Source organism: Falco biarmicus, chromosome 1 (genome assembly GCF_023638135.1).
Source record: "Falco biarmicus isolate bFalBia1 chromosome 1, bFalBia1.pri, whole genome shotgun sequence".
NCBI lineage: Eukaryota > Metazoa > Chordata > Aves > Falconiformes > Falconidae > Falco > Falco biarmicus.
Window position 1 is genome coordinate 37,425,214 of NC_079288.1, and position 26,858 is coordinate 37,452,071.

The 26,858-nt window shown below is 47.1% G+C and overlaps 4 protein-coding genes across 17 annotated transcripts in view; 3 read left to right on the forward strand and 1 right to left on the reverse strand.

The window, feature by feature from the left end:
- Positions 1-26,858, forward strand: part of RNF10 (ring finger protein 10) — a 202,002-nt gene that overhangs the window by 100,678 nt on the left and 74,466 nt on the right. The window lies entirely within an intron of this gene.
- On the forward strand, positions 1,025-8,030 carry UNC119B (unc-119 lipid binding chaperone B). Its single transcript, XM_056348261.1, has 5 exons — positions 1,025-1,272; positions 1,687-1,800; positions 2,311-2,422; positions 2,663-2,835; positions 3,747-8,030. The coding sequence occupies exons 1-5, from the start codon at positions 1,071-1,073 to the stop codon at positions 3,857-3,859; spliced, it is 714 nt and encodes a 237-aa protein (XP_056204236.1). The 5' UTR covers positions 1,025-1,070; the 3' UTR covers positions 3,860-8,030.
- Positions 8,098-15,710, forward strand: ACADS (acyl-CoA dehydrogenase short chain). Its single transcript, XM_056348050.1, has 10 exons — positions 8,098-8,186; positions 8,503-8,666; positions 10,242-10,391; positions 10,592-10,703; positions 11,109-11,260; positions 11,538-11,708; positions 12,796-12,933; positions 13,211-13,306; positions 13,629-13,685; positions 14,291-15,710. The coding sequence occupies exons 1-10, from the start codon at positions 8,144-8,146 to the stop codon at positions 14,441-14,443; spliced, it is 1,236 nt and encodes a 411-aa protein (XP_056204025.1). The 5' UTR covers positions 8,098-8,143; the 3' UTR covers positions 14,444-15,710.
- The window catches only part of SPPL3 (signal peptide peptidase like 3), an 86,801-nt gene continuing 81,039 nt past the window's right edge, over positions 21,097-26,858 (reverse strand). For all 14 annotated transcript variants that reach the window (XM_056348135.1, XM_056348126.1, XM_056348145.1 and 11 more), the window contains 4 exons: positions 25,722-25,885; positions 24,256-24,455; positions 23,080-23,189; positions 21,097-22,310 (listed from right to left, as the gene is read on the reverse strand). In XM_056348135.1, the coding sequence (XP_056204110.1) occupies positions 22,239-22,310; positions 23,080-23,189; positions 24,256-24,455; positions 25,722-25,885 (546 nt within the window). In that variant the 3' untranslated portion in view covers positions 21,097-22,238. The remainder of the gene's footprint in view (positions 22,311-23,079; positions 23,190-24,255; positions 24,456-25,721; positions 25,886-26,858) is intronic.

The following is a 26,858-nucleotide window of genomic DNA, read 5'->3' on the forward strand; positions in this document are numbered from 1 at the left end:
CAAACCCAATGCAGCGAGGAGGATTTGGGAGCACTGGCACGGGCAGGCTTGTCTGAAATAGCATTTGGTTGGCAGTCGCAGGCGCGTGCTGCTTGCAAGCAGCAGCAAACGTCACTAATCACTGCTCTAAATCTGTTTCCAGTCATCTCGAGTGCGTTGAGTGTTGGCTGGAGTCTGAAACGAGGATGCTTATTGTGTTTCTTATTCTTGCCGCAGTTTCCTGAAGGGCTGCAGGTGATTCTCAGCAGCTCTTAAGTACCTGCCGCAGGCTGGTGGGCTGCCCCTCTTTTGGGAAGAAATGCATCCTTTCCTCCTGTGGTGGTCCTGTGAGCCTGCTGCAGGTGGGACCATCCTCGGCTGCCACCTGCCAGTGTCCTTCTGCCACTGCTCCCGGGGTGGGGGTACCCGTGGCACGGCTGGGGGGCTGGCTGACCCGGGGGGAGCCTGGCTGGGCACAGGCACTCCCTGAGCAACCCTCCTCGGGCATGCGCCCTGTCACTGCCCCTGTGCGGACCTGGATGCCAGCTCCCTGGGGACAGCGGCTGGGGTGTCCCCGGGCTGGGGCAACAGCGGGGTGCATGCCCCATGGCATCCCTTTGCTAGCAGCGTGCCAGATACCGGCTGCTTCCCGGGAAGCGCTTGCCACCATTCCCCAAAAAGACCGGGGCTCTCGAGAACACGCGCGCTCTGTAATTATGTGCCGCGCTGCGGGATTCAGGCAGGATTTAATTAACGAGGGAGGGACTTAATTAACGGGGGGGCCGGTGCCCCGGCTGTGCGGGCAGGGTGATCTCCCGGCCCCCTGCCTGGTGGCGGGCGGCAGGACGGGTGTCGGGCCGTGGTTTTTGTTTGGTTTCCACCGGGCTTTTCCGCCCGGCCTACCCCGCGGCCCCGGGCCGAGGACACCCGCGAGGGGGAACCCCTCCGGCCGCGTACGCGGCGGGCCCTGCTTAGCTTCGGGGCCCCGCTCGTTGCTAGGCAGCGTCCGCGACCTCTGACCCGCCGCGGCGCCGCCCCTCGCTCCCATAGCTACCGAGGGAGGCGGCGGCCATCTTGGCGGCGGCGGGGCGATGAGCGGCTCGAAGGCGAGGGCGGCGGCGGCGGGCCCGGAGAAGAAGCCGCCGCCGGGGACCGGGGGGCCGCTCAGCCGCCTACGGGGCCGGCGCGGCTCGGGCGACGCGTCGCCGCGGCCGCCGTGGACCGAGTCCGAGTTGCTGGCGCTGGAGACCGTCCGGCCCGAGCACGTCCTGGGGCTGTGCCGGGTGACGGAGAGTGAGTGCGGGGCCGGGGCCGGCATCCCTCCGCCGCTCCGGTGGCCCCTTCGGTCGGGCGGCGGGGGCGGCGCAGGCCGTGCTGTGCCCCGGGGGGGCGGCGGGGCGCTCCCGCCTTCGGCTGCGTTGCCGCTCCCGCAGGGTCGGGGCTCGGGTGTTCTGTGTCGCTCTGGGGTGCTGGTCGCTGCTTGCCTGTGCCGACCCCTTCCCCTTCGCTTCCTCGCTCTGCCGCTGGCGCTTGGCGTGCCTGCCTTTGTGTCTTCTAGTCTCAGTTTTGTCCTGCTTCCATGAAGCTTCTGCAAAACAACTTGCAGTGTGTGTCTGAACGGGCTGGGTCTAACAACAACAAAAAATTCCTTTGGTAACTGCTCAGAGAGCTTTTGAAATACCGCTGTATGTTTTCTCTCTCTTCTAGATTATTTATGCAAACCTGAGGACAACATTTACAACATTGACTTCACCAGGTTTAAGATCCGGGACCTTGAAACTGGAACAGTGCTGTTTGAAATCGCAAAGCCATCTGTTTCAGGTATGTCCTGCTAACATCGCAGGGAGGCTGGAGAGACTCATAGAGCTGAGGAGTTGCGATGCAGGACTCATGCAAACCAAGCAGAAAGGTCCTTCAATCTGTCCTGGTGACTAAATTCTTCTCCTTTAAGCACAGGACGGAGTTTGTCTCTGCTGAGAAACTTGTTGCAAAAATGTGAAGTGATTATCGTGAGGCGGGGGAGTGCTATCAATTGCAAATCTTCCCTTCTTGGCTGGTTACGGTACAAAGTTTCTTTCATGTGTTTTAGCAGTTGTGAAGGGGGATATCCTGTGAGGTTGAGGGTGGTTTCAGCTCCCAAGCCACCAAGGCTGCACCAGCTGTCATAGCGGATCTTTTATTTCTTATTTAGTGCTAGTCTCAGACCAGTTATTAAACGCTTTTATGTTCAGTGCCTAAGTAATAGCCAGCTTGTCCTGGTACATGCACTAGCCAGTATTACCTCACATGTTTGCTATTAGCGGAGTAACTCTGAGCTGGTGTGTTTTCTAGAGCAAGATGAAGAGGATGAAGATGACAACAGTGAACTGGACGCTAGCGCAGGCCGCTTTGTTCGTTACCAGTTCACCCCAGCGTTTCTCCGTCTTCGGACTGTTGGTGCAACGTGAGTATGAGTTCATGGAAAGAAGGGAGATACCAGATGTTTGCAAAGTGTCACTTGACAGTTTATAGCAAAACTGAGTCAGAAACTAGAGAGAACCCATCTTGCGCTACAGATGTCAGAGTCCCTCTTTCTGGAATGATCTGTTGGATACTTGTGTAGCCTCTGGTCCAAGGCTCTGTTCTTCCCAGTAGGAAGAGAGATATGTCATTTTAGCTGTTTTTTCCTACTTTCTGCATGCAGAGTGGAATTCACAGTGGGAGAAAAGCCAGTGTCAAACTTTAGAATGATTGAGAGACATTACTTCCGAGATCGCTTGCTGAAGAACTTTGACTTTGATTTTGGCTTCTGCATTCCCAGCAGCAGGAACACATGTGAACACATTTATGAATTCCCTCAGCTCTCAGAAGACCTTAGTAAGTATCTCTTTTCCCACACTGACTTGTGTTTTGTTTGTGTGTGCATATGCTCGTTTTCTCCCTCTCTCTACTTGTGAAAGAAGTTATGACTGGGACGGCAGGGGACAGGAATAAATAGATAAAGACTCCTAGTTTAAGCTGTGTGTAATCTTGCCTGAATTACGGATTTGTGCTGCAAAGTCTTCTCCTTTGAAAATGAAAGAGTAAGACAACCTGTGTTGTCCAAGTCACAGATTGTAAGAACTGATCAGTCGCAGAGCTGACATGCCTGATGCCTAACAGTGTAGCCCAGAATATAACAAAACCCTGAAAAAGGGTTCTTTTGGTAGCCACGCATCTGCTTTCAGCACTAGCTTGTTAGGGCTTGAGCCTCCTGCTTTGGAACAGAACTGGCTCTTGTCAGAGAGGTGTGGTTTTGAGCCTACCAAGATCTCTGCAAATACACGTTGCACAGGGTATGTTTGACTTCAGGGGGTGGATGGAGCAGGAGCACGTGGGCCCTTCTGTCGCTGCCTAGGTGCAGGAGGAGGTGCAGAGTTTGTGCCCTGCCTTGTGTACATGTGGAGAGTGCCACCGCTTTTTCATTTGTGGCTTTGCTGCCCCTCTGCTTATAGGCGTAAGTGCTGCTCTGCTCCAGTGGTGGCTCTGACAGTTTCTAAGTTGCCTTGTGTGAGATTTCTTGATCCCCCTTTGTTTGCTTTTGACAGCACGGGTCCTGAGAATAGGAAGGGGTAGGCCAGAGTTTTTGAAGCATGCACAGCGGAGCCGTTTGCTTCTCTTACTTGGGCAGGGCAGAACATCAGCCTGGTAAATCCAGAAGAGTGGCAGGGTCCTTTTCGCTCTTGACTTTGTGCTGTCCAGCGGAATCTGGCAGGCTTTTGAATGTAATTGAGCTTTCTCTTTCACAGTCCGTCTGATGGTTGAAAATCCATATGAGACCCGCTCAGACAGCTTTTACTTTGTGGACAACAAGTTGATCATGCACAACAAGGCCGACTATGCTTATAATGGAGGACAGTAATCATTCTGTGTCCGCTGGATGCTGTGATGCTGTTAACCGTTCCAGATGTCCAGGAGTGGACTGGAGTTGCTGTCTCGTGCAACAAGGCTTCTTGCTGAACCCTTTTTCCTTGCACGAGGCTGAAAACACGAAGCAAAGACGACAGCTCATGAAAGTAAAGGATCTCCCTGCAATACTTCTCTATCAGACACTCAACATATCCAGCCTCTCATTCTTTATTTCTGGTTACCTTCTGGTAGCTTGGTTAGGCCATGGATCAGAGGCACTGTTAGAAAATTCTTGTTATTACAGTCTTTAGAGTTAGGTTGCACCTTTAGTGCTTCTGATGTTTCACCTACTGGGTGACTACCCTCTTTCAAGAGGTCAGATTGTTTGGGTAAGCTGTTTCTAAGCAGGAAAATGTTAGTCCTTCAAGAAGCCCGTGATGCCTGAAGAGCAGATCTCTTGTTCAGTTGGATAGATCATCTCTTTAGTGCACAGCGGTTTTGTTTGTAGCATGGCTGACATTGCTTTTTAGGGTTCATCCCAATAGTCTCCAGTGGGAAAGATAAAATAAGAGACTAATTCAGCTTCTAAGCAGTGCAGGAATCTTCTTTCTGCCTCTGGGGGCCTGAGATGCCCCTGAGAACAGTTTAATCTGTGTCTTGCCAGAGATTTCGCTGGAAATATGAGGGGGGGGCGGGGGGAAGGGGCCTTACCCAGGTCATTCTGATAGTATTTCTGTTTGAGCTCTTGTGAGCAAATTGCTGCATTTTGGAGCTCAGGGGTCAACCTTAGAGCTGAAGTTAATCTCACTATATTTACCATTTCTCCTGCTTCCTTTTGTGTAGGAATTTTGGCTTTGCTACAGAATGTATTGCTTTTTAGATCGACAGCATATTGTCAGTCTAGCTGGGGTGAAGGGGAGGTGTCAGTTGAGTGGGGCTTAGAGGGAAAAGGGGGAATGTGGAAAATCACTTGAAAAACGTGTAGGAAGCAGAGCTTCCTAGGCTTCAGTCTCTCTGTACTTCTAAACCTGCATGGTCTGTCAGAGGTGCTGGAAGGAGAGATGGTGGTGTTACCAGGTCATTTGCTTTGTTTCAGTTGAGGTATTAGTAGCTAAAAGCTTCCTGGGTCAGATCACTCAGTGTTACAGAATGGGATTCTTACAGTGAGAATATGCGTGATTCTCTTTTTAATTGTTTGAGTTCCCATCACTGCTCAGCCTATCTAGCTGCTTGTTTATGGTTTAGGAAGTTCTTCTGCCAAGGTAGTTAATGTCAGACCAGAGGGTGTATTTATTTCACAGCTGCATTTGGGATCTGGTGATAGGAAATAACATCATGCAGTGGGAAGAGGAGACCCACGTCTTCTCAGCGGCCATGCTGGGGCCCAGCTCCTGATTGTGCAAAATCTCAGCTAGCAAAACCATTTTCTGTCTATTTTGCTGGCTCTCAAGACTGGCATTTTTCCTGTCCACTCGCTGGGCTGGTCAGTTAGGTCTCCTGTATGTGGGAGCTGAGTTGTGTCTAGACTAGAGGCATTTGCTAGTATTAGTTACATTTGTTCCTTGAGACAGTTGAAATGTAACTCCTTGGTGGATACAGTTGGTTACCTATTGTGTTAAGTAAGATTCAGGGTAGTTCGTGTTTTAGCAGGATTAAGTGGGGTGGACATTACAGCCTGGAGCCTGTTAATGCATAGACAGCAATAGGAAACCACTGCCCTTACCTCACAGATTAATGGTATTAATTTTGGCATAGAAGATCAGCTGGCATCAGGGTAAGCAGTGAGATTATGTGGGGTGGCAGCCATGGAAGAATCTCCAGCTCTTGGGAAGATGTTTAATTATGATTAACCACAACAAATGACCTGTTCTGGGTGGAGCATTAATCATGAGCAACCACAACAAATGTCTTGGGAATGTGGAGGGGCAAGGTCTGCATGGTTGAAAGATGAACAGTCCTGCTACCATCAGTCCCCTCCAGCATCTCCAAAGGCACTTAGGCAATCTCATTTAGTTCTTTCAGAATTAGTTAGAGCTGCTTGTGAAGCAGAGCTTGAGATGCCTCTTGTGGTGATTGTCTTCAGAAGGCCTCGTGTCCTGCCACTGAGGTGGGAAATGTTTGTTTTGCTGGAAGTTACTTGTGACAAGGCAGAACTGCTCAGAAGTGTATTTTTCTCCTTAAGTGTTCTGAGATGCTCAGGATAGTACCTGAGGAGCCTGCTAGTTACTCCCTGGGAAATTTTAGCATATTGAGCTGAATTTGTGTGTAGTGTAAATCCAGGTGCCTTTAAATGTTACTTTTATCACATTTTCTGTATGAAGCAACCTCCTGCTTTTCTTACAAGTGTGATGATTCCCATCTGCTTTCTATGTCACTGCATAAAGATTCTTAAAAGGAAAATGGACTGTTGCCAGAGCAAGCAGCAGAAGCTACTGTACAGGCAAATACCAACTCGTGCAAGCCACTTGTAGTAGTTGGCGTGCAGCTCTGCACGCTTGGGGTGTTTGTAGGGGTGTGGGTGCCATCTAGCAGCTGCTTTGCAGAACGCGACTGACGGCAGGAAAGCACACTGCCAAATGTAAATGAGGTATTTGATGCTTATAGGAAAGTAGATTCCTGATTTTAGTCATTACTTCTGCCGGTAGTGATGAGAAAAAAGCATTGAAGCAGTTGCTTTCGCATTGGTGTATGTATCAGCTATTCAGCAATAAGAGAAGAAAAAACTGGGGGAAGATCAGAAGACTTGCAGGTAGTGGTAGCACCCTTCAGTTCCTAGCTGAATGTTTGCTTTGCCAAATTAGAAGGTCTTTGCCCAAAAAACCATGCTGCAGAAAAAAAGTCCCTACAAGAGGGCAACCCAGCACTGAAAAAGTTGATTGTAATCCAAAAAGTCAGGGATCTCCAAACTCCTGTCCCCACTTTTGCCACTTCCCTAAGATTCCTTTTCTCTTAGATGCTTTCTATAAAGTGTCTTCTCTTTGTGACAGGGATGATGTCTTTGGTAAACGTGTTTTAACAGAGCATCTTCCTTCTGGATTGTGTGCTCCAGTGCTTTAATGATGGGTCAAAGCAGCTCATGACAGTGAGCTAGGAAGAAATTCCACTGGGATCGCACCCTTATCAGGTGGATGGTCTGTCCTAGCCAGGTGCTGGAAGCAAGGGAGATGCTTTCAGTGTCAGCTGAGGTTTGAGCAAGGGAAAAGGTATCTGTGCAGACAGCTGCTCTCGGGTTGTTGGCTGAGTTGGAAGGAAAAAAAGAGTTGGGATCATACTGTGTTCTGCTCTAACAAAAAAAGGGACCAAACCCACAAACTCATGCTAAATCTTTCCAGTATTTGTCCTCTTAGTACCAGGACCTCTTTTTCTACATCTTTTTTGAGGCAAGTGCTTTGGATCCATGCAAGCAAGCTTCCTGGACAGCTGTTTTCACAATTGACTGAGGAATACGTATTGCACCTTGTGAAGGATGGTTGTCTCTCATTGTATGGACTCGGTACTGCTGTCCTTGTCCTCCGTTTTTGGTAGGAAGTGTCTTCCTTTGTGTGTTTTCCTTAAATTTTCGATGTCTCTTGCTGCAGAGAAGCAGCAGCCTTCTCTCTGGTGCTTGAGGATGTTTACTCCACTTCTCCGAGGGTTCAGGAAGAACATTCAGAAGTCAGAAATGAATGAAGAAGGTGGTGGTGGTGAAGCAGTGAGGTCCAAACGTGGTTATTACTTCTCGGCTCTGTTTCATTACATCTTCTTCAGCTGTTTCCCAGTGTTTGTCTTCTGCCCTGCTCTCTTGTCACACCGAGCTACTGAGCTACTGGTGCTGCCCCGGAGCGCGGCCGGCACCAGGTGTAGTCCTGGGACCCCAGCGCTGCTGTCTCCCTGGGACTCAGTGAGGAGGCCAGGGCTCGGGGACAGCTGCCTGGTGGAGTCATCGCCTCTTCCCCTGCAGCAAAGGACTAAACGCACACCAGCAATCTCCGTGAACCGGGATCTCCGTGCCCTTACAGGACGCGTATTTGTCTCTCACAGCGTGGCCTTTGGGCTGGCCGCCTCGGGCGTGCTGTCCCCTGCGGGCACCCCGTGGGTGCCGTGCTCCCCCCGCGGGCGGCGGCGCGGTGCCCGGATGTCGCGGTGTCTGTACGGACGTTCCTTTGTCACCAGCAATAGCAATAAACCCACCTCCCGTTTTCGCACGGGCGGGGCCCGCTCTGTGGGGGTGGGCGGGGCCGGGGCTGGGCGGGAGGGTGGGCCGCTCGCGCCGCGCGCGTGCGCGGTTCCTCGCTCCCCTGAGGCGACAGCGGGCGGCATGGCGGCGGCGGTCCTGGCCCGCGGCGGCGGGGCACCCAGAGGTGAGGGCACCGGCCTCGGCCCGGCTCCGCCGCGGCTGCTCGGTGGGCTGCGTGGCTGCCGGGGGGTGGGAAGGGGCCGCGGCCGGCGCGGGAGGCGGTGCCCCGGTGCCCTTCAGGGCCTGAGGCGGGTTCCCTCAGCCGCGGCGGGGCGGTGCCGCCCTTCAGCCGAGTCCTGCCCTGCTGCTGGAGGAAAAGCGTGCCCCCGCGGGGGACCAGCCGCGGTGCGTCCGTCTTGCCCGGGGCCTGGCCCTCCTGGGTCTCTTCTAACGCCGGGCCCCGGGCGTGGAGGGAAATAACGGCCCTTCGTTCCTTTCAGCACTGGCCTTTGGGTGCCTCCGCCGGCTGCACACCGTGTACCAGACCGCGGAGCTGCCCGAAACCCACCAGATGCTGCGTCAGACGTGCCGGGACTTCGCCGAGAAGGAGCTGATGCCGCTGGCCGCCCAGCTGGATAAGGAGCACCGCTTCCCGGCCGAGCAGGTGCGCGCTGCTCCGCCGCGGGCAGGGCCTGAGCAAAGTGTAGAAAATTACAGCTTAAACCGGCTTGTGGGAGGATTCTTAGGGTGTGGAGCTTGTAGTGCACAGGACGTTTTGAGCCTTTTACCTTGTGTTTGTCTGCATCTGGGTTTTAATACCGGGGCATTCTTAGTTCTGTTACTGCTTTACCTGTGGGCAATAATACAGCAGACTTATAAAATCAATTACATACTTTTATAGACTGCACATAACCATAAAAATGGTTTATGGTGTGGAAGTGTCAATGACCCGTGTGCATTTGAGACAGTGAACAGAAACGATCAGGAGATAGATGCATGTTGGTCATTGTCTGGGGCTGTGAAGAAATAGAGATCCCAGTCAAACCTGTAATTTTTCTTGTGGCAAGTGGTACATTCTGTGCCGTGTTGAGCAGATTAACTCACCTGTTAACTGCAATTAAATACTAAGCTCCATAAAATAATACATGCTGTTATGTTATCCAAAAGGCTCCAAGCAAGCAGTCAGAAGCATATAAGTTTTGTTATACAACCCTCTTTCTGTTAAGGAGTAAGGAAGAAAATACTTTCCTCTTTACTTAACTGTTCTTATCTGAGAATTTTACATTTGATGCCGAGTTGAAGAAAATTCAAAATGTAAACAGGGTTTATTAAGGTAAAACAATATACATAGAACTAGTTATTGTCTTTTGTTCGTCTTCTGGATTTGATGTGAAGGAGTAGTGTTTTGGGTGCCCATACAGAGGGAAAATGATTAAAAATTCTTCTTGTTTCCTCTTGAAGCAAGCAGAGGCTGGTAACATACTTACTGCTGCAACACCAAAAGCTTGACATTTTAAATATAAATACAGAGAAAAAGCTGCTTTTTTTTTTCCCAGTTTTTCCCCTTTATGGTGCCAAATGTTAACAAGAGACCTAGAATGAGACAGTTGGTGCTCTGAAGGCCTTAGAGTTAAGAAGCCAGGGGTCCAGCTGAGGAACTTGGGGTGAAATAATTTAGAATGTAACCAATAATTAAATTCTCTGGGAAGCAAGACCTGGCTTTATGGGAGTGAAGAAGTCACCTTCTTGCAAACTGTTCTGTGGGTCATTCATTCTGTAAAATTCTTTCCTTCTGCAGTCGTAGGCTGATGCTCAGCAGACTCAAAGGTAAAGTTCTAATGATTTTTATCAGCTAGATTTCCCATTGAGAGTTTCCTATTGACAGGAGACATGCAAGGGGAAGAGCTTTGGTGGGAGGCTGAGGAAATGCTGGTGGGGTTGTACCTCCCTATTTTACCTTCAGAAGCCTCCCTCCTTCTCAGTACTGAAGAGGACTCTTTAAGTAAGCAAGAGCCTCATCTTAGGCAGCAGTGACTGTGTACAGCTCTTGTTGAAGTCATCGGGACCTGGGGACACTTACCAGTTTATACAGTCAGATTCCCATTTCACCAGGAGTTGTGCACATCTTTTCCTCTGTGTGTAGCCCTGCTATGACCTGTCTTTATCTCCATGTGTCTGTGTGGATTTGCTGGGACACTGGTGGTACAGAGGATCTTACTTCTCTGTTCACTACGTGCAGGTGAAGAAAATGGGTGGCTTAGGGCTGCTGGCTATGGATGTCCCCGAGGAGTACAAAGGAGCAGGCCTCGACTATCTGGCCTATTCCATTGCCGTGGAGGAGATCAGCAGAGGCTGCGCATCCACGGGCGTCATTGTCAGCGTCAATAATGTAAGTGTCTCAGGTTGTGTGTGAGCGACAGGCGTGGAACCGAGGCTGGCATCAGGGGGGTTATTGGAGAGGGGTGTTTGGGAGAAATGGGGCCTGTTCCTGCGGTGGGTTCTGGTGTGTTGGAGAGCACTTAGACATTAGGGAGTTACTGGATTTCTTGTATCTTGAAGAGACGCTAACTCAATTCTCAATTCTTAAAGTCTCTGTATTTAGGGCCAATACTCAAGTTTGGCTCCGAAGAGCAGAAGCACAAATGGATCACTCCCTTCACTGACGGAGAGAAAATTGGATGTTTTGCCCTTAGTGAACCAGGTGATGTGACTGTTACCATTCCTGTTGAAAGAACATAGGGTAGCTTCTTTCCTTAGTTAGGTTTAGGATGGACTTTAGGTCTGTGAAATTGTAACAGTTTGTATAAAGGTTATTTATAGCAATTCTGTGTAAATTAAGTCTTAGTGCCCAAGGTATTAACTGCCATCCCCATGGTCCATGCTGAAAATTTTCATCCCCTCTGTGAGTAGAGCTCTGGAGATAGACACATCTTAAGACACATGGGCCCTTCTCTTCCTATTTGGGCCCTGGGGAGAGACAGTGGCAATGCTGCCACCACAGTTACAAGAGGTGCTCTGGGCTGATGGAGGGGCTGTGGGTAGGGGTGAGTTGGTGCCCCAGGCTGTCACTGATTGCCTGAGTTTTGTTTGCTGGTGCCTTGCTCAGGAAATGGCAGCGATGCGGGTGCGGCATCCATGGTGGCACGCCTGGATGGTGATGAGTGGGTTCTGAATGGCACCAAGGCCTGGATCACCAACGCCTGGGATGCCTCGGCCACTGTGGTGTTTGCTACTACAGATAAATCCCTGAAGCACAAGGTGTGTTCATTTGGTCAGTCAGGGAAAAGGGGTGGGAGTAAAGGAGTTGTGCAGGAGACGCACTTCAAAAAGGCTCTGGGGACACTATTTAGAGCCATGTTGGGCATCGAGCAGAGCAGAGGAAGGGCTGATGTGTGCTGGCTTTGTTCTCTCAGCTCTCGCTTTCCTTCTGGTTACCTAGACATGTGGCTTCCATGAAAAATGTTTGGAGGAAGCCTGTTGACAGCTAGGTAAGCAGGAAGTTGGCACTGTTCCTAAGAGTCTTGGTCTGTTGCAGGGCATTAGTGCATTTGTGGTTCCCATGCCAACTGCTGGGCTGTCACTGGGAAAGAAGGAGGACAAGCTGGGAATCCGAGCCTCTTCAACTGCCAACCTGATATTTGAGGACTGTCGGATACCCAAGGCCAACCTACTGGGGCAGCTGGGAATGGGCTTCAAAATCGCCATGGTAAGAGATGGATTGGGGTGCAGCTGTGGTTGTGTGAAGCTGTAGTTCCTAAGCTTAGCATTTCCAGACTTAGGATCACTTCGGTGAGAGCCGCTAGTGTAAGCTGTTGTGTGTAACATTAAGCAGTTGACCCCTCTTGCCAGCGTGGGAGAAATCATTTGTAGACCTTGGTAAATTGCTAACTTACCATAGATCCTTGACAGCACTTTTATTGTAAACTCGATGTGGCACAGTTCTCAGTTGAAATAATGCTGATGCTGCTGAAGTGGTTTGTCAGCAGGGGTGGCATATTTTTATTTTTCTCCTTTCCCAACCCTCTATTCCTCCAGTGAAAAACATGGCATTTCCCCTAAATACTGTGGCAGAGGAAGGCTGTCCTGGAGGTCCAGGACAGCCTCTGGATAGCATTTACAGGTGGATGAAATCTGAGTTACAGTATGTGTGTGACTTGTGAGGAGGAACCAGGCAGCTGCAGAACAGCGGGTTTCCTGCAGTGATGCACTGTCCCTCGGAAGTGTTGGTGGCTCTCTGTAGGGGCAGAACCCCGTTTGTTAGCCTGACTTTTTGAAAAAGGCTGAGCTCCCTGGAGAACAGCCCCTTCCATTATGTCCGAAACTAAAAGAACCTGTCAGTCACCAACCACTTTTTTAAGACACTGAGCCCAGGGCTGAGGAGATGAAGCCTTTTTGCACTGCTGTGAATTCTTCCTGTGCATAGTGAGGTAGGGAAGCAGTTAATGTAATGGGTAGGTGTTTGAGGCAAGTCAGGTTATTGACTCAATTCACTAGTCCCTTTGAAAAATGCTTCAGTGTGTGTAGTAATGATGAGGGCAAAAAGTAAAACTGACCAGATTGCCTAGCAATACGTCTGCTTTCTGCTTTCCTCCTTTTACCCCTGGCTTCTCTCTGCAGTGCCCAGTACATTTTATATCTCTCTATTCCTCCATAACTGGGAATATTCTGAATCAAGGTGGTCTCTCATCAGAGGATACTAAGGCTCCAGCAGCTTTCCAGGATCAGAAGTGTGAGCGTACTATATTTGATCAAGTATGATTTGACTTAATATAGGTATTTTTTGTCTTTCTCAGCAAACTCTGGATGCAGGAAGGATTGGTATCGCCTCACAGGCTCTTGGAATAGCACAGGCAGCTCTGGACTGTGCTGTGAATTATGCTGAAAAGAGAATGGCCTTTGGGTCACCCATCACAAAGCTACAGGCAGTGCAGGTACACGCTAGGTGGATGGGCCACTTCCAAACATTGCTGGGGCTGCCAGAAGGTTCATGTGGACTCTCGGGCATAGCTTCAGGCATGCAGTGCACTCTGCCCTGTCTGTGATAAACAGTGTAGTGACTTCTATTTTCCAACACCATTAAAACTGATTGTTGGGATGGAGGCGCTCCTTTTCTAGCCATACGGGCCTCAGGGGTGGGAGACTTTTGTTGTATGTTCTTGTGCAGGCAGAGGCTGTCACCTGGAACAAAGGCAGTGTTTGTCATTGCAGTTTAAGCTAGCAGATATGGCTGTGGCATTGGAGGGTGCACGCTTGCTGACCTGGAGAGCCGCAATGTTGAAAGACAATGGAAAGCCCTTCACAAAGGTATTTCCAACCTTGCATTCGTCTAGCCATGATAGTGTGGGGCACAGACTGTGTACAGCATCGCCATGTGCAGCGCTCGCCCAGCCAGTGCTTTCTGTGTCTACCCCACCAGCAGATCCTGGGCTCTGCTGTCTGTCCTTGGGCAGCCTGCTGCGCTCAGTCCTGGTTTTAGCCAGTGGGAGAGGGGTGGCTGCTCTCAGCTGGCACCAATGCTCAGGCCTGTCTCTGCACTGCTGGTCTGTGAGCATTCAAGCTCCTCATGCAAGTGAGATGTTCCTTTTTGTGACAGCTGCACCCTCAATGATGTTTTCCTTCCCCACAGGAAGCAGCAATGGCCAAACTGGCTGCATCAGAAGCTGCAACGGCCATAGCTCATCAGGTAAGTAGTTCAGCTGACATCTCTGCAATACAGCATGCTGAAAGGGAGTTGGTGGTGTTGCACAGTAAGTGCTTGGGGAAGGTGGGATGGAGTTTGCTATATTTTTTTATTTTTTAAACAAACCAACCAACCCACCCATATGGCTGAAGCTGCTTAGCATGGTCATCTTCCTGGATTGTGGGAGTGGGCAGGGATTTATGCTGCCCTGTGGCAGCTACTAAAGTCTTCTTGTGCCTACTACTGTCCAGAGCAGTGGCAACGTTTTGCGTGGGATCAGCAATGTGGGAGACAGCATGGGTGCACCAGACAGGACTAAGTTTGCAACAGTGAGCAAATGGAGCAGGCCCTCTGGTGTCTTTAGCTAAACATGGTTCACTAACAAATGCCTCTGAAGCAATTCCTTTTCTGTCTGGGACATCAGTATTGCTCTTGCCCAGCTCAAATCCTGTTTATTCCTCTGACTGCAAAGGAGCTGTAGTCATTCAATGTGTCTCCCTCCCAGTTCTGCTTGTAGTGGGCTTTAGCACCTTTTAACCGTGGCTGTGTTCTGTAGAAAACAAATTCCTTGACCCTGCTTCCATTCTAACCTGTTGCCTTTATTTCAGGCCATCCAGATCTTGGGCGGGATGGGCTACGTGACAGAGATGCCAGCAGAACGCCATTACCGTGATGCTCGTATCACCGAGATCTATGAGGGGACCAGTGAGATCCAAAGACTGGTGATAGCAGGCCAGTTGCTGAAGGCCTACCGTAGCTGAAGAAGCCAACTAGAGCAAGACGCTCCCCCAAAGTGCCTTGTAATGGTGCACAACAGTGACTGAGTCGCGGCCCTCTTGAATGAGGCTAATGATGGAAGTTTTCCTCACCAATGAGTAACTGACCCTCTTGTTAAAATGTGCTGATTCTTCTTTGGACAAAGTATGGTGCCTGAAGGCCATATGTAGGTTTGTAAGCAATGGCTCTGAGTGCAGGAGGGAGGAGGCAACCTGTCTTTGTAGGGGAGCACAGGTCTTTTCCTAAACTGGAGCGCTGGGTTTGGTTCGGTAGTGGCAAAATGGCTGCTGTTCAGTAACGTCAGCAGCTCTCCTTGCACACTTCCCAGCCACTGGCTGTTCTGCAAAAACTTGTCACTACATGGTACTGGATAACTAAGTAGTGCCAAAGTCAGAGGCACTGAGATGTGACCCCTGTGCCCTATTCCAGGCTGCAGGCTATACTGCCTCTTCTGATCAGATGTTAATGAATTTCAGGTGTGGGATGCAGCTAGGTGTGAGCTCCTACCTGGATCCAGGCTGTGCTGAGGTAATCCTGGCAGCAGTGCACTTTTCCCCACTTCCAACAGGAAAGGAGCCAGACAAGAGGACACAGGTACTACCTACACACCAAGGGCTCTGTGGACAGGCTGTGGTCGCTCCCTGTGTAGATGTAAAAACACAGGTTAGAAAATCTGCCTGGATCTCAGCCAGCAGAGCCCAGCAGCCTGTACACTTGGCCGCTTAGGGACATGGATGTAAAAGCAAAGGACAGAAAAGCTGCAGTGCCTGAGACTGGGTTTTTTTTAAAAAAGAAACCCCAAACCCACCAAAATAACTCTGCTCCCAAAGCTGCTTTTACTACACCAGCAACTACCCACCAGGAAAGCAAGTGCACGAAGCGGCAGTAACAACCACTTCAATCTCTATACGTTTTAGGCAGCAAGGAGGAAATGAACAGATGACACAGAAAACCTTACCATGAAGCTTTAGCAGTAGCACATATCCTCAATCGGTTATTTTTGGCAAGAAATTAACTTTTAGAAGATTCCACAGCCAAAAGAAAAGCTCTAAACTCAGGAAAAGAGGGAGAGGATTAAGGCTAGAGCTTGTATGGTCCACCTCCTTGTCCAAGCAATGAGTACACTAGAGGTAAATGGTTCTTTTTCTGTGGTGCCTTTTTTTAGATTTATGTGGAGAAAGAAAAACATCAGGATTCTTATATTCTCTGTAAGAGAGCAGAGAAGACAAATAAACCCTGATTTTAAAGGACCACCAGTCCCCACTTTCCTTTTTTATGCAAATGTGAATTAATTTAGAATATTTTCTTCCAGCCGCAAGACCCAGGAGCATAAGCCACCAGTGCCTGCATGCACCAGCCAGACATTGCGGTGAGGTGCAGCGGGTGTAGACATACCAGCAACAGAAATAATCCCTTTGCAGGTCGCTAGAGGGCAAGTGCACACTGGGGCAAAGTCTTCAAGTTTTGAACTTCTCCTTGCTGCTCTCACAAACCTAAGGATTAACAGAAACAGAGCCACACAGTGCATTCAACAGGAGTACTCCTACTGGAAAACAATTCTAATAACTGTGAATATATTGCAAATTATGGAGGGCTTCTAGGAGAGAGACACCTTTCCAGCTTTATCTCAGTCCATATCACTGCTTTGATGATTGATGAAGGCTCATTTCCGTGTAGGAGGAAGGGGTATTATTTTACACTTCTCCTGCAGTAACCCAGCTAGAACAGGAGCTGTTAGGGCTGCTTGCTGCGAGGAAGTGAGGACTTCAGGAATGCGGTGTTACTGTTCCATGTTCATCTTCACTGACCTCCTGGGCTGAGCTCCAGCTCAACCCGCAGTGACCCAGCACAGTCAGTCACACTTGGGCCATGCCTGCTGCACTCCTTCCCCTCTCCGCATCTAGCTGCTTTACCGTGTCATCAGCACTTTCAGACTGCTTCTCTTCCACATCATGCCTTTCATTTACCAACTCAAAATGACTGCAGCTTCTCCTCTTCTCCAGGGCAGAGTGAAATTGCCCCTGTACATGCAGCATGGCTGACCTAAGGGGGAGAATAGTGATTAACACCGCAGCAGACAGAGAAAACACCTGAAGAACCTACAAACTAGATGTACCAAATCCCTTGTGGACCTTCTGCAGAGAATATGTGGGGCCAGGGGGGTGCAGTATCAAGTAATTGACTGGTTTTGGAAGAGCCCTGCTGCTGCACCTGACTGGAACCTGCTTTTAGGAATGCCTGGATCACCCACCATGTGTCTTGTTAACAACCTGCTTACTAACCAGGTCAGCTGCTGTATTGATGTCGGAGCCAACAACTGCATACTTGATGCTAACTTGTTGCTAACTTGCTGAGCACTGCACCTCTGCCACAGTTTGCATCAAATTGCACTGTGCATCATCAAATTACAAGAAAGGTGGAGCTGGTCCAAAAAAAAAAATCACTGGTCAAGGTACAGCATGCCAGTCAGGTTCCTGAGCCTAGGAACACCTAAAGATAGACTATATTAGAGTTTCCTTTTGTTATTACCTAAAAACATGCTTTAAGGGTGCAAAGGCTCTAAACAAAAGCTTTCCAATACTTTCCCTGCCGCCACCGGTCCAGAGGGATCAGTAACGTGTCACAGCACTGTTCACAGCTGTGCTTTGCGGTAAACAGCATGGTTATGCACAAAGCCTGCCCCAGAGCTCCAAGAACAAAGAGCTGGCTTTTCTCAGAGCAAGATACTAAGAGCTTATTCCTTGCTGCTGCTGGCTGAGAGAATTTTGGCTGTAATGCACGTGCAACTGCTCCTCGGGGCTGTTACAGAAAAGAACTGCTGAAAGTACAAAACACAAACAAGTTTTGCAGCATTAAATAGGGAGCTCTTCCTGAAAGCCACCCCCAGACAGCACTAACCTGGCTAGGTGTGGGCAGGGCTGGGCTGTCCTTGGAGAAAAGAGGCTAGTTACAGGTGAACCAGCAAGTTTCATCAATTTACAAACTCAGCCAGCACTGCAAAGCTGGGGCAGTGAGATGGGAAAACTAGGTCATACATACATTAGAGACGGGTAGGGATGCTGCAGCTACACTTTTCAAGGACATTGTGGTTTTTGCCCCACCATGCTTTCAGTGCATGAAACCAGTTACAAGACAGACTAATGGGACTGAAGCAGGGGCAGCTCTAACTTGAGTCCTTTCTTAAGAAACACAGCAATGAGGAGTTACTCCCCCCTGCCTTCGATTTGATGTATTGTATTTCCTACGTAAAGCTCACAGTCTCTTCATACGAGTTCCCAATAGACTAACGGAAGAGATAAGCTGTTCTGGGCTGAGGTGAGAAATATGTAGTTCTTCGTGGGGAGCACAGATCTGAATCATTCTTCTTGGCTGCCTGGAAGCTGGATCCCCTTCTGAAGCATCTGCTTTGCTCAGAGCACAGCCGGACAGGGCTCACCTCTCGAGTTCAAACAATTTTGAAAAAAACAAACCAAAAAACCCAACCACAACCCAGAAGCACCATCTCAGCCTTCCAAGTTCAAGCAGTGTATAAACTACTTACAGAACTCAGCTGAAATTGCTGTAGTGTTGCTTTCACATCTGAACACTCCTCTAGTAGTCTTTTTTGAAAGTGTTATCTGTAAGAAAAATAGGACAAATTATTTTGATTTTAAATTAAAATTTTGTTTTGCCCCCATTGTACACACAATCTGGCAATGGCCACACATTCAGGTTATGTTTGGGATCTTGGAAAGTGTCAAAAATAGCAAATTTGAAAGACATCCTTAAGTAAAACTCAATGTACCTAGAAGACTAACAGGAAGAGGCAATGGCATAGAGATAAGAAAACATGACAGTGTTGTATCTTGAATGCAAAATACAGTTTGCCGCTGTTTAGCTAAAAATCAATTTCAAATTCCACTCACTCACTACTTTTAACACGTGGGAGCCTTCCTTCCACTTTCCCCTTCAAGGGAGTTCAATGGTGAGCTGGGGAAGTCACCCCAACCATCTGCATGTATTTCCTGATTGCCTCAGTGACTTCCCCATCTCACAGAACATCACATACTGCCACACTCAAGACAGGAAACATTCATCTCGGCAAAAGGCTTCGCAATGTCACACGACCGCAGCGCTGGCACCCTGGTGTGCTCCTGAGCCCCTGCAAGCAGCACAGTACAGCCTCGAAGGCTGGGCATGGATTTGAAAACTTCCCAGGCTGCTCCCAACAGGCCAATACAGACACAGAGTGACCAGCTTGCATTTCTAATACACTTACCCATACTATACCCATAATACCCATACTGGCTGGCCAGACAACCCCAAGTCATTGCTGAACTCATGTTTGCAAGATCACGACCTTACAGAAATTGCAAAATACAAACAGTAAAATGGCTAAGCTGACTAATCCCAAAGATGCAGCAGAAACTTAACTCCGGAACTACTGACAGGTTTGTACATTACAATTCTGTATTTTATAAAGCTATAAACACAGTCTCGTCTCTTTACTTTTTTTCCCAGAATCCTTTTACTTTCCTACAAGAAAGCTTCTATTAGTCAAACAATTACTAAAATATTTTTTTCCAACAACTTTTCAGAAGATAGGACAGGTGGTTTGGTGATCTCACTGCAGGACTTTGTGTTCAACAAAACGTTAACCCAAGAAGGCACAAACAACTGTACCAGACCCAAGAGGGACAGGGAACTCTAGGCCCTGCTTGGCTTCCAGAAATCCAAAGCCGCTCATACAGTTTCATCCTCAAGCTGAGAAAACACATAGTTGGCCAGACCCAAGAAACATGGACAGAAGGTGGATCTGCGCAGGGAGGGCCCAGCGGCTGAGTAGCATGGTAGGATTCCCTTTCTAATCCCCCCAGTGCTGAGGCGTTCTAGATGGAAGGAGGGCTGTGGGACAAAGCCTTACAGCTTTAACTTACTCAGAACCCCTAGGGCAATGCTTTTCCCTCTGTGCATGTAATAGCTTGGTATTTAGAACAGTTACGCTTCAGTTAACCTCTGCAAAGTACCAAAATCCTTTTCCTGCCAGTGGTGGCTGCTGTTCCACACCGAAGGGGCTGCAAACACCTTTTCAGTCCAGTTTTTGCTCACCTGGCAGGTAGGTGCAAGCTTCTGCTGGGGGAGCTGGGCAGTCAGCTCAGAGCAGCAGACACCACCTGTGGGTTCAGAAGCAAAGTGTTGCAGTTACAGCTTAGTCTTGTCTTGGTGCAGGTCAGAAGGCTGCAGCGTGCAGGAGCACAATACAGCTCAAAAAAGAAGGCCAAGATTTTTTTCTGGAAAGCTAAATTACTTCTCAGTAAGCATTTCTCAGTTAGCATTTCTGGAACCTTTTCCAGAACGCTTTTGAAGTCTAGAAAATCATTCATAGCCATGCTTTCCTGGCAGGGACTAAAAAATGCCACCTCAAAACAGAAAGACCTTTTGTTGTAATTGCAAAGGCAGGAGGAAACCGCTGTGAAGCTGAATGCACCTGACGTACGTTATCATCAGGCAGGTGGATAGGCCTGGGACCATCAAGCAGTAACTAACTGGATTTTTAACGTGTTATTCCACTGCTTGGAACCTCTGGGGAAAAAAAGCCCCAACCAACCACCCACCAAAAAAGTGTCTTTTTTCTCTCTCTGAATACCCTCCTCAGTATTTTATTCACTGAAGTCTGAGGTGTGTAGCTGAAAACCGATGCCTGTCTTTTGTCCCAAGCTGACTGCAAGTCTGAGACCTAACACCCGCTATGAACACAAAAAGCAGATTTTTAATTAAAAACTATTTAGTTCATTTAAAAAATGGCAGTTGCCTGACAATGAGCATTGCAGGCACGTGCTAGAGGAAATGCTTTCAAGTGAAAGAGATGAACTGGGGGGTGGTGGCAGGGGGATGATACCAAAAAATGAAGTCACAGCATCCCCCTGCCACACCCACCCAGCCACACTTGCTTAATCTTAGAGCCCCCCAGACCCCTGTGCTGCTGCTTACCGCTTCTTCAGAGGTTCCACCCCTCGGAGATCTGTTACAGCAAGCTCCAAGGCTGTCAGCCTGTCAGCCCCTCTGCCCGCAAGCAGTGCCGGACATGCCTGAGAACAGAAGATGACGTTAATTAATGACAGTACACACTGTGCTGGACAAAATTTTCTGCCATGCTAAATATGCTCTTTTTGTAACATCTGACAGAGCAGAAAGGATCAGGTATTTCACCAAAGTTTCCTTACCTGTTGTAACAGAACCGTACCCCAAAGTAATGTTACTGTTCAGTCCGATTCATTCCGAAACGTTCCTGTTTTCCTTCCAGTTAACTAACAGTTATCAGCATCTATCAAACCACCAAGACCTACAAGCTTTTGGGAGAGCTCCCCACACCCAATCTGACAGAGTATTTTAAAGGAAAAATGTTCTAGTTACCTCAGGGAAGCCTTTCAGTCAACAAAATAACAGAACTGGAACTGCTGGTTCAAAAAAAAAAAATAAATCCACATTTTAACAGGCTACAGGTACAAAGCAGTCAACACACAAGCTCCAACCAGTCACAACAGTAAAGGACAGTTTTCTTTTTTCCTTTTTTTTTTTTTTTTTTTTTCTTTAAGGGGCAGGGGCATGGAAAAAATACAGCATACTAATGCAACAAAATGCAAAAAATACAAAAAAATAGAAAATAGAAAAAAATGTATTTACAAGTGATACATTACTATGATCAGAAAGCACAAAGACAATTGCTGCTATAATACATGCACTGGGTCAAGAAGGTACTACTAAAAACCTGCAAGGGAGCTATTTGTAGAAACATAAAAGAAAAACAAAACAAAACAAAACAAAAAAGATACCCCCACCCCCTCCCCCCTCAAACAAACAGGTTTGGGTTTGAACTTTTTTCTTCCCTAGTTTGCTACATTGATCAAAATCAAATATCCCCTAAAGTCCATGAGTACAATCGGTACAAATACTACACTTGGTTTGAAACTGCAGGTTCAGTTGTAGGAGGGGGGGAAAAAAACAGCAGCTCATTGTAGATCCATATACAAGAAAGCCATAGTAAACTGCTCTACATGCTAAAAATTACAGCAAGCCCCTGTCTGCTACATAGCATGATCTTAGCAGGTTTTCCTTTTTATTTATTCATATATATATCTATATGTGTGTATATATATATGTATAAAAATCGTGCCCTTTTTCACTGCAACATGACATCTGGGTGGAAATGTAACTTGTTACAACAAATTTTTATATGTATACTGCAAGAAGTCACTCAATGTCTGTGGATTTAATAAGTAACCTCACACCACAGGAAATATTTAATAAATCAAAAAAACCCAATATTGTGACAGAAGACCTTCTGTCTCAGTTCTTTTCGAAACCGAAGTCCAGCAGGAAACTGGTCCCAATGTCCATGAGAGGTTCTCTGAAGAAGCTTCAGTTTGCTTAACTGTTTTTTCTTTTAGTGTTCACAAGCTTTTGAACGACTTCAAGCCGTTTTCAGTTTCAAGTCTGTCTCTTCCTCTCTCAAAGGTAATAGTCTGGTACTAATCCATCTGAGTGAGGAAAAGAGGAAAGTGGCTGCAGCTGCACAAAGGGTCCCCAGTTCCACATCTGCAGGGAGATACGGAGTCACACACAGCTCCGGGATCTTAGCTTTCTTTTCTTTTCCTCCTTTTAATACGAAGTCCTTTCGTACAAGTCCCGTAATTGGTACCTTCCCAAGTACCAGCCAGTCCAGCTTTAGGAGACGACCAAGCCACAAGTTAAAGTGAAAAGGACCAAGGCAGAAGTTCAGGTCACTTTCTATCTGGTCCATCATACTTCCAGGAAACGGGAGCTGCTGGACTTGGAGTGGAAAGGCTCAGACCACATGCGACGTAGATCGCCCTAAGGCAGGAAAACAGTAGAAGGACCATGCCCTCAGAAACTTTAAAGTTCATTTAGAATTCAAATTTTAAAATGCATATCTACTTGGAAGCATGTCTTTAAAACTAAAACTTTAAATCTACTTTAAAACTAAAGTAGATTTAAAACGAAAATCTACTCTTCGCCTGTTTTGCAAATTACAATAAAACCAGTAAAAAATAAATCCTTTCCCTGTCAGGCCAGGCCATCTTATTTTGGTGGCAGATCTACCCAAAAGAGGTTTCTCACGGAAGAAAATATTCATGCAGGTGGAAAACTCTAGCCTTTCCACTCTGCAGAGCGTTAGATGTGCGTTTCAACAACAGCCCTGTAACAGGAAAGGCGAAATTTTAAAATGTCGGTTCAGAACAGGTGACTGGGAAGAGGTAAACAAGGATCTGCCTCTCCAATCTCTGTTCAACCTTTGTGCACGCATTTTTTCATGTCCAGCTGGGCGAGGACAAATTCACTTATTTAATTAAAACAGCATTTAATACTCCAGAATTTAGTTAGCTTATAATTTTTGTTAATTTATGTACATAAATTATCTTCTATTTCAGCAGGTCATTTCTCAGTTCCTCAGTCCTCCAGACTGAAGACTCACCCCAGCAGCAGCAGTACCTTAGCTCTGGGCCAGGGCTGTTAAGGACATGCATCATCCTCATGAGAACTGCTGCCCGGTGCAAGAACACTGAACCTGCTTCCAGCTGACCCCAGAGCTTCCTGCTGTGAGCACGTAATCCTGTCTTACCTTTAAATAGGCCATGGTGAGGAGCGGCAATAAAGTAAAAGGTACCAAATAGAGTAGGGCGGGCTGGGCTGCCCGGTGAATACGAGAAGCTACTGTTGCAGTTAATAGACCTGTAAGGAAAAAAACTGACTATAAATATCTTTAGGTTGCATATAGATGTTCTTATCATTCCATCCACACGTGGCTCCCTGCCCCACCATTTTAAGAGACGAGCTGTGGAAAAGTTACTTACCTGTGTTTCGCTTTTCCCAAATACAATTGAAACAAACCAAACAGTGAGAAATTATTCTATTTTAATATTGGGCTGTGTTGAGCCACTTGCTCCAGTTTTGAATTTCAAAGACTAAGCTAAGAATAACTCAAACAAAATGCACAAAAGGTGAAGGGGAGGGAGCTGAACGCACCACAGTGATGTGCTGCTCCAGTGCTGGTACCTCCTGAGACTGTCAGCCCGAGGCCCCTAGCGTGAGAAACGGGGTGCCGAGAGGAAGGAAGCATTGTACCCACCGGGAATGGTTTTCCTGGGTATGTGTCAAAAGAGAACATAGGGGGAAAGATGGGGGGCGCGGAGGAGGAAGGCTGCCGGTAGGAAATTATCTTTCCTTTTCATCCTCAGAAGGACTGCGAGAGGTCAGGATATGCACACACATGTCCTGACCTTAGGGAAAAATCTATTTTATGTTAGGAAGGAGAGTGATGGCTACATCAAATTATAAACAGCATTCCAGTTGTGACTATTTACCATTTTCTGTATGTATTAGAATGTCACAGGATCATAAGCATTAGCAGTAGAATGCAAAAATGCAGGAATTATCTAGATGAATTACCTAGATTTATTTTTGCACAGCACAATCCATCTAGAAACTCCCGTATTTTTCCCATAACCCAGGCATGCGCTAGGACACCTACGCTAGTAATGCAAAGTATAAAAAGTTGCTAATAAAAATACACCGGTATCTTTTCCATCCTCTAAATAAAACACAACATCTTAAAAAGCAGACTGTAGAAGGGTTTTTCTCCCTAGACCATGCCACCAAAACCCAAAGAGAAGATTAAAACAGAAACCAAGTGTTCTCTCAAAGCCTCTTTATGCCTGCTTCCATCATCTTTTAAACCTACTACAATAATCCAACTTCTGCTTGCTATGCAGCTATCCATATTAAACTAATTACTCACCTACAAAATATCCAATAAGTGTGCAGTGAAAGTAAGAGACCTTCTGCATACGTCCAGAGATGTTCCCTGGCCCGGGGGCACCACAGGAATCACTGTTGGCTTGCTTTTTGTAGTTATCGTAACGTAGAACGAAGCAGAGCAGAAGACCTGGCATCACAATATCTCCGATCCCCAGCATAGAGAAGTGGCTGCCTGTGGAACTAGAGAGCAACCAAAAATGGGTTCATGCCCAAAACACAAGGTGACAAGCTCTAGACTCCTCCACTTTGGTTTTGCGCTTTGTTTTGCACATCCCTTCTTTCTACTGGCAAACTCTTACATAGTAGAAGCTAAATGCTGGCTACTGAGGATTTGCTCCTCGGTGATTTCACCACCACCTCAGCACAGCTGTAAATGTAACCATTTTGACATAATGACATGTTGCTCTAAACCAGTTTATTTCTACCAGTAGTGTTTAAGCTGCTTTTGCTCTTAACTCAACTCAGTGAAACAGATCCATCGACTCAGTATTTCAGCCATGTCTCCTCTAAGCATTGATGGGAGGTACCAGTTGACCGTTTTATTGAACTGTTTGATTAACATCGATAGACACTGCACCCTCATTCCCATGTGCACAGATCGCCTCTAATACAAAGCAATAAGTCAACTTATGGACTTCTCAGATCTTTGGCCTCAGACAAAACACACAGAAAACTATAGTCTCACCAGATTCCCAAAAAGAGCCAGCTGTTAAGTAGACCAAGAACTAAAATTGCCCATTATCTTAAAACCGAGATACGTGTCAAGAAAATGAAGTCAAATTAAGTTATCACAAAGTGACAGAACGAATAATTTTGGTTTTATCATTGCAGACAATCAACTCCTAACCCCTGTAATTTCAGCATCCCAACATCTAAAGAAACAAGAAGAGAGTAAATACACCAACATGAACTGCTGCATAACTGCTGACGCACTGGAGCTTACTGTCCCATCAGGCCTATGCAGATCTGGTTAAAAGTCTGAGACATCAAGGAACCCCCACAGCAGAGGTGTGAAATAATCTCCAACATGACACTCACCCGGTAAGCCACCCTTGCTTAGATCAGTTTCTAACTCCCTTCCCCATCGCTTGCAATTACACAGTAATCGAGACTACTGTGATGGCACAAACCTCAGGTCTTTTGCTTTTAAGCATTAGGTCATAAATCCTACAATAGCAGTCATTAAACTGTAGAACTCACACATATGTCGAAAAGCAAATCCTGTTCTGAACGGGCCACCTGTTAACCTAATTAGGATTATTTCTGCACGCCGTGAGTCAGCAAAGAGTCCAACCCTCACTACTCATTATGTACCTTTTTATCAGGAAAAGGGAGTGACTAACGAGGGAACTAAGTTGGTATTTTCCAGTATAATTAGTGGTACTACCCAGTACAGGAAGGGAAGATTTTTCTTATATAGTACAGTAAAAGAACTGCTGATTTTACCTTGGAAATACAAGTTTACCAGGCAGCGACAGACGGGGAACATCTCTACCCACATTTGGTCCCAGGTGAAGTTTCCGGGATAAAACATCAAGGGGGTTATCTGCTGGTTGTGTGGCCACTTTCACCATAACATTGCTGTTAAAGATGTAGGCAGAAAAAAAGACCTGTGGAGCAAGGAAACCATCAGAAATTACAGACTGCAATTATATACTCAAAGCTGCGTGTGTTTTTTGCTTTGCTTATTCAAGAAAAGAAAGGATATTGTCTAAAATTTCCATATACGCATGTTGTATATATATGGTGATAAAAAGCAAAATGTATTTCAAAAATTCAGATGAAGTTTTTTACATTATTAATCCTCAAGAATAACTGGAATATACTTTCTGATACCAAGATATCGATGGGTATCTTGAGATCCTTTGGGAAAGGATCTGTCTGGACCACAATAAGTGGTCTAGGACTACAAAGGCAGGTAACAGGATACTGAAAATACGAGAAAGCTTGAAAGCAGAGAAGAGGTGAGTGAGTGCTCACTCATAAATGGAATGATGCAACACTTGTTTCAAACAGGCTCTTACGCTACAGCTCATCACACTGGGAAACAGACTGGCTGCCAGGGCTGTCAGAAAGCACTTCCCTGGATCAGTGCTCAGTGTCACACAAAAGTAAAACAAAATCCTTTCAGTATTACAAAATATATTCTGTCAGGTTTCTTGTAAAAGCGCAGGAAGATTTTATGCCAACCTCAGTGGCTATAAATCAGTCTGCATTCCTATCTTGTGGATTTTGCTGCTCATCAGATGTTGGCATGTGCGTACTGTGCAAGCATGGATAAGGCTTTGTGTTTACTTGGAAATGCTTGTTCTGATCCTCAGCCAGGCTTTCAAAATCTGAGGTCCAATTTCTTTTTTTAAATAATATGCCAAAGTTGAAATATTCTAATCATGTTTCTGCTTTTGTCAACTCATTAGCAAGGAAATCATTCGGTATCCTGCTGCAGACTTTAATGCCTCAGAATGAAGCAATGAAGCTGATCTTCTGGCTTTGCCAGATTTCAGCAACTTCATACTAGTACAATTCATGTAAAAATGGCCCAAGGCCAATTACAGATCCAAAGGATAAAAACAGTTTTAGCAA

Excerpts from the sequence above, each read along its gene's own strand:
- UNC119B (XM_056348261.1), top strand. The coding sequence starts at position 1,071 with ATGAGCGGCTCGAAGGCGAGGGCGGCGGCGGCGGGCCCGGAGAAGAAG. Across the intron at positions 1,801-2,310 it reads CGCAAAGCCATCTGTTTCAG|AGCAAGATGAAGAGGATGAA; the intron begins GTATGTCCTGCT and ends TGTGTTTTCTAG. Across the intron at positions 2,836-3,746 it reads TCAGCTCTCAGAAGACCTTA|TCCGTCTGATGGTTGAAAAT; the intron begins GTAAGTATCTCT and ends TCTCTTTCACAG.
- ACADS (XM_056348050.1), top strand. The coding sequence starts at position 8,144 with ATGGCGGCGGCGGTCCTGGCCCGCGGCGGCGGGGCACCCAGAG. Across the intron at positions 10,704-11,108 it reads TTTTGCCCTTAGTGAACCAG|GAAATGGCAGCGATGCGGGT; the intron begins GTGATGTGACTG and ends TGCCTTGCTCAG. Across the intron at positions 11,261-11,537 it reads ATAAATCCCTGAAGCACAAG|GGCATTAGTGCATTTGTGGT; the intron begins GTGTGTTCATTT and ends GGTCTGTTGCAG.